This window comes from Tachypleus tridentatus, chromosome 13 (assembly GCF_004210375.1).
Source record: "Tachypleus tridentatus isolate NWPU-2018 chromosome 13, ASM421037v1, whole genome shotgun sequence".
NCBI lineage: Eukaryota > Metazoa > Arthropoda > Merostomata > Xiphosura > Limulidae > Tachypleus > Tachypleus tridentatus.
The window spans coordinates 91,849,365-91,856,198 of NC_134837.1; the positions used below are offsets into that span (position 1 = coordinate 91,849,365).

At 31.6% G+C, this 6,834-nt stretch overlaps 1 protein-coding gene across 1 annotated transcript in view; it reads left to right on the top strand.

Moving 5' to 3' along the window:
- LOC143237038 (uncharacterized) overlaps positions 1-5,418 on the top strand; it is a 40,719-nt gene extending 35,301 nt beyond the window's left edge. Inside the window, exons 6-7 of the mRNA XM_076475872.1 lie at positions 2,590-2,661; positions 3,322-5,418. Of these exons, the coding sequence (XP_076331987.1) occupies positions 2,590-2,661; positions 3,322-3,810 (561 nt within the window). The 3' untranslated portion in view covers positions 3,811-5,418. The remainder of the gene's footprint in view (positions 1-2,589; positions 2,662-3,321) is intronic.
- The last annotated feature ends 1,416 nt before the right edge of the window (positions 5,419-6,834 follow it).

The window sequence follows — 6,834 nt, forward strand, 5'->3', positions numbered from 1 at the left end:
ATAGAGTCCATTCAACATGAATTATCTTTCTTAGATGTTCTTATTTTTCAGGGTTTCGCTGTTGTTTCGCCATTTCATGAAAGCGTTGTCTACCTATCTCCTATAGTGTGTAGGTTTTATTACAGCTTGCTTTAACCTAGTTCTTCAGAAACATCGCAAGTTTTTCACTCAACATATCAAAGGTCTTACAATGGTTTCCCCCCTTTAACTTCTGTGTTTAGAACCCGCGACCCTCAGATTACGAGTAGAGTGCCTTAACCACCTGGCCATGTTTGGACCGATTTTGTGAAAGATCTTTAAAATGTTGAACTTGAGGAGAATGTCTTGTGTCTATTACTAGATGTTTCCTTGCTTACAAATATTCCAGTAGAGAAAGCTATAGGTACTTTATTAAACAAATTACTTGACATTGAAGAGTTACCATTTGAATATATCAAAGACAATTAATCGTACCGCACACTGGGTACACAAATTGCGTATTCGAATTCTTGTCACACCAAATACGCTCGCCCTTTCAGCCGTGGGGGCGTTATAATGTGACGCTCAATCTCACTATTCATTAGTAAAAGAGTAGCCCAAGAGTTGGCGTTGGATGGTGATGATTAGCTGTCTTCCCTGTAGTCTTACACTGCTAAATTTAGGACGGCTAGCGCAAGTAGCCTTCATGTAGCTTTGCGCGAAATTCAAAACAAATAAACAATTCATAAAACCGATAGTTTTTTTTAACAGTGTGTTTACATTTATTGATATTTAAATTACTTTTTAACCAACAACTTAGCTAAATAGTGTGTAGCAAAATTTAAACTATTACAGTGAGTCTGTATGGTAGACTAGGTTTGTGTATTTTATGTAAATCACACATTCTGGTTGTGTTGCAGTTGGTAGAAATATAATTCCTTTTTTTTATGCTTAAAATGTTTAGTGATTTACAGCGAAGTTAACGTTGTACAGTATTTTTTGTGATGCATCTTTCTTAAGTTCCTCTACGTTTCACCTGTCAATAATTCTGAGATGTCACACTCATAATTTTTGGAGTTAAATTGTCTTTGTCGGCTTTACAGATTTCTATGTCATTGGGTTTTCTTAATTTTTTGAGAACGCCTCTCAATGTTTTTCCAGTGTTGGCTTTCATGTTGTTTTTCTTAATGGTGTTGTAACTGTCATAATTGTTTAATAAAACGTTTGTCAGGTTTAATTAACCTACTATCTATATTTTGATCTTGTTTTCAAAAAAATTATGTAGCCCATTATGGGTTGGAACTAAATTCTTACTTAACGAACACTATAGAATTTTACTCTGATGATTGTAACATCTTTACTGTAAGTTACATTAAGTATCATAATTCTACTTATTATTGTGCCAAATATACTGTTTTTTTGCAATTGTTATCCTTAATAAGACAATTATAAATTGATTTTTGCCATATATGCCAAATATGAGGAAAATTAACACATTTGTATAGAAATATTCAATATTAATTAATAGAGTTTTCGAATCTCTACCTACTCTTAAAAACATCTTTACTCAGTTTAATATAACCTCAAGCCGTAAAAAAATAAGTTTATCACGTTAAACTTGAACACTCAAAACATTATGTTTGAGAAAGCAAGAGGCCTGTTCATATTAGAGTGTCTGAACATCAAAGAAATTACAATACATACACATCATTGGTACTAAAACATACCAGGACAACAACTGCATCCTCAACCTTAAATTTCTAAAAATTATGGTCAGATAGTTGAACGTGAATAAAAAAAAAGTTAAATAGGTTACTTTAATAAGTTATAAAACCTAATTGCGGTATATAGTGACGAAAATAAGATTTATAATCATTGCAATTAAGCAATTTCATCTAGTTCATACCGAAACAATTGTTGTTGAAACAACTTTATGAAAAAATAGCTTTTCGACTTTTTTGGTGTTGTCGCATCTAGGCTGATTTGATAAGTCCGGATACTTTAAAGAGGCCTGGATGGCACCGAAAATAAAATATTTACTTATTTTAAATATCATTACATTTCCCTGTTTCACTCAAAAGATTTTATGATTGTCATCACAACACTCCTTTTTGGTCCACATCACGGGAAAAGTCAAAATAACGCCATCTACTGAATATCACCCTTGCTTCCTTCATTCAAAGTAAAAGTAAATTGTTCAAAACGTAGTTCACACACAAACACATACATATATATAAAGCGATTAAAAATATCAACAATAAGAACATCTTAACTGTTAACTTCGAGGATCACCATTTGATGTAGTCATATCTCCCTTTGAAGAGATGAAAAGTCATCTTAACGAAACAATTTTAATTTTACCTAATTGAGTTTGTTACTTAGAAGTACCATTGTAAAAATATTTTTATTGTATCTTGTTCATTATAAATACTTTAGAAAATGCGATAAACTAGATCGCAACATTGTCATATTTTACGTTTGATATTGACTGAATAGTCTCCTTAGGCCTACGTTAACTAAATTATGAATGAAAAGAATTCCAGTTCCATGGCTGAAACATTGCATTAACAAACTCTCAAACAAAATTTTTTGTAGTTTATTTTATTTAATAACGATTTCTTTCTTGGTTAGGTATACTGCTTGTTGTGCGTTATTTCCAAGTTTCAAGAATATAGTGAAGACCGCAGAAACCATGTTTTGCAGGTAAAGTTTTAGTCGTGTGTGAAACTTTGTTCTATTTTACAGTTACTAGTAATTTTTACCTTTGCAGTCTTCAGAAATACGGTTGACGTATTTTATGCAAATAGTTTGTTAAGACAATTATTTAAGCATCGAAATGGTTTTTAAAGTAATTTTGTACTGTAAGTTTTTTGAGAAATTTTAATGTTCGTAAGACAGTCTCTGAAAACAACTGATTAGAACACCCCGTTAAATAAGTAAGTAGCAAAAGTAAAACGAAATATCTCTTTACACCATGAATTTAAAATGGTTTATTGTGAATTGGTTCTTCTTTGATGATCTTTATGGGTTGTGTGTTAAAATAACCATAAACATTTTAAATTAAAATTATTAATTTATAACTGCCAAGACAGTTAATTTGTTATCTTAACTGATTCAATAAAGCGTAATTATACGAAGAGGCATGGTGGTGCCTAAAAGTAAACAGTTGACAGATATTAAAGCAAATTTACTTTTAATGAGATTCATTCAAATATTTCACATGACAATTCATATTATTTATATATAAAGATGTATTTCATTATATCTCACAAGATGGCTGTTATTTTAAGTTATGTATTATTTGTATGTTACATCAAGCATGGTTCCAGTAAACAACTCAAAGCTATTCGTCTTACCTCTTAGATTCCTCCAAGTGTTCATTTCCAGCAGAATCCTACAGGCATAAATGCGGTAACAAGAACGCCAGATCTTTCTTTGAAAGCAACTCAAGCTACAGATGTTTCTAATACCAAGGGGATTGTTACATCCACTCCAACCTCTAGCATTGTCGGTCGTTCTTGTCACTCCACTGAGTTAAGCTCCTTATTCGGAGATCCGATTGTTTCAAATAACATGAAGAAGCAACCATGTGAGAACCTCAGAAACGAGAACACCCTTACCCTTCCTGAAGACACTTTATGCTCTTCTGAGAATTTGGATTTAAATTCATTTGCTAGAAATAATTATCAAAGCAGAATTACCAATGACATCAGACCACAAGTAATTCCACAACCAAATATAGATTTCGGTGATCCAGTTCATGAGGATAATGAGCAGGATCCTCTGTTAAGTTCGACAAACCAAGTTTATGTATCCGGAAAACCAGATGCTGAAGAAAGGAAAGAGACTTAATCTTGAATAAGGTCGTTAAAGATCCTTGATCCGTAATGCTTCCATTTCCAACATCAGTATTATATTTTAAATAAACAGTATTTTATATTAACAAATGTACTCTTTCTTAAGCACAAAGGTTAATATTTTTATTTGAAGGTATTATGAAGTTAACTAGATTAGTAATTCGTCCATTTGATTCAGCTGAACTCTGAACGTAGATTAGAGTTAATATTATATCAGAAAACGTCTTATGTTTCTTATTTATGGGTAAACATGTATCATCTCTTTATAAAAACATCGAACTATAAAACAACTTATCAAAGTTTTAATTTTATAGTAGGAATCGTTTGGTTTGATATATTTCATTATTTCATCACCCAAAAATTAAAAACCATTTTAATTGTTCTAATAGTAATATAAACAACCCATGATAATGCATTGTCGTGTATTCGTGTAAATATACTTAAGTCTTCAGCTAACATTATGGAAGAAATAATACAAAATGATGGGAAAAGACATTCAGTATTAAGAAGTAGTGACGCTTAGTATTTCACAATCTATGTGGTATCTTACGTAACAAGTGTTATATTGCTAAGTCAGAGATACTACGGTTTTGATAACAACAACAAGAAACTCATCTAATTTTGACCTATTGGCCACTTGGAGGGCACACTGTTAGCAACACTACCATTTAATTGTTTCATTTTACAGGATAGTTAGAAATTAATATCACTTTCATAACGCTGAAAATGTTAAGCATGATTTATAGAATATAATATTATCGATCCCAGAATTCTGCACGTTAATTAGTAGATGGAAATAGGTAAATAAAATCTTAGTAAAGACAATTTTTACTAATAATACATGTTTTCATAATAAATGTCACTATATGAGTATAGCTATCAGACGTTTAGCTTTCGTAGTTGTATAAAGGTAACAATCTGTATGTTGTGTGATGCTTAATCAAGTCAAAAGTGCTATGTATGTGTTCTAAAATAGTTTTACATATTTTCTTTTTTGAATAAAATGAAATACGTTATGTATGTTCACCATTCTTTATATCTGTCGAATGTAATAAAGAGCTATAATTTGCTATTTTTCCGATCGAATGATTAAAGAGTGCTATTTGCAGATTTTGAGAGTTTTCTACGACAACTAGTGTAATTTTAAATTCTGTAAAATAAATACAGTGGATGTAACAATGTAGAGAAAATTAAAACAGTAAGTTGAGGCATTGATTGATTTCAAAATAGTAAAAGTAAGATAACTAAAGGATTAACCAAGAGCGATTACATTAATAAGCAAAAACTATATTAAATTATATGTTTGTGCAAATTAAAGGAGCCGAGTGACAATCAGGAAAGTCAGAAAGAAAGATATTAAAAAGTTTATTAAGTTAAAAAGAATAACAAAATGCTATCAATGTTTCTATAACTTAGTGTTTTATAAAGTATAGCTGGTGTGCTTAAAGGTCATACAGAATGTAGAATAAGCTTTTATAGCAACCATTAATGAAAGTTTTAACTCAGTTTTGAACAATTTTGTATAGAATAAATAAATATATATATATATGTGTTGACAGTATTAAATAGGTGTAACTTAAATAAAATTTTCATTGTGCTGTTATGATATTGAATCAGTTTTTTATAAATATAGCACCAATCTTTGTACTAATGTAACTTATTCTGAAAACAAAACTGTACAAAAACTGGCTATAAAGCAGTTTAAGCTCTTCTAAAAACAATCGCGCTTTATGTATGAGCAGTTAGGCAGTGTGACTATTGGTTCGAACTTTTTTGCTTTCATGAAATTATGTGGATAAAATAATGTCTTAAACAGTATAGGCTTAAATAGTATGATATATATATATATATACATTTGATTCAGTTGTGCTTTTTCTACAATGTTAGTCCCCAGATAGTACAGTGGTAAGTTTACGGATTTAAAACGCTAAAATAAGGGGTTCGATTCCCCTCGGTGGAATCAGAAGATAGTCCAATGTGGCTTTGTTATAAGAAAACACACACACTACAATGTTAAATCATTTAATATATTTAGGCAGCGTTAGAATAGGCAGATTGGCCCGGAATGGCCAGTTGGCTTCAGGCGTTCGACTCGTAATCTGAGGGTCGCGGGTTCGAATCCGGACGCACCAAACATGTTCGCCCTTTCAGTCATGAGGGCGTTATAATGTGACGGTCAATCCCACTATTCGTTGGTAAAAGAGTAGCCCAAGAGTTGGCGGTGCGTGGTGATGACTAGCTGCCTTCCCTCTAGTCTTACACTGCAAAATTAGGGACGGCTAGCGCAGATAGCCCTTGAGTAGCTTTGCGCGAAATTCAAAACAAATAAACAAACAATAGACAGATTATAAGTGTTACTTCACAAACACAAATTTCCGTTTTTAGACGTTCTTGCCTTAAAATGCAGTAATAAAATAAAGATCAAATGTTACCTAAAACCTACTTTTACTGGTTTGTAAACCTGCATGAACTTTAAACCTACAGAGCCTTTAAATGTCAGTAAATTACCAGTTTTGTTCATGAAGTAATCAAAACTATTCATACCTTGTTTAAACATCTTGTTCTATCATAGTCATTGAGAAAACTAAGAAACTGATTAAGTTAGGTTGAAATACAATGTTTCCTATGTAAAGATAAGTTTATTAAAAATTCAGTTGTAAAAATAAAATGTATCATATAAAAAGTTAGAGTGTATGAATACAAGTGCCCAAAATGGAAGCACAGATATATTAGTTCTATCTCCAGAAGGTTTGAATTCGCATCATTGGCTGTAATAGTAGAACTTCAATCTCAGAAGTATTGTTACTTACTGTTTGAAAGCACGTGATATTGTACTCTCGTCTGTTTTTTCTGCATCATACCACGAGAGCTACACTTTCTCAGTTTTCTAGTGATGAATATTACACAGTTTCTGCTGAAACAGGTGATAAATGTGACTGTAAAGCTAGATAGCATGAACACTAAAAATTCTGGAAAAAACATATAATAAAGTCTGGGGTAGCATGTGAATTTCTTATTC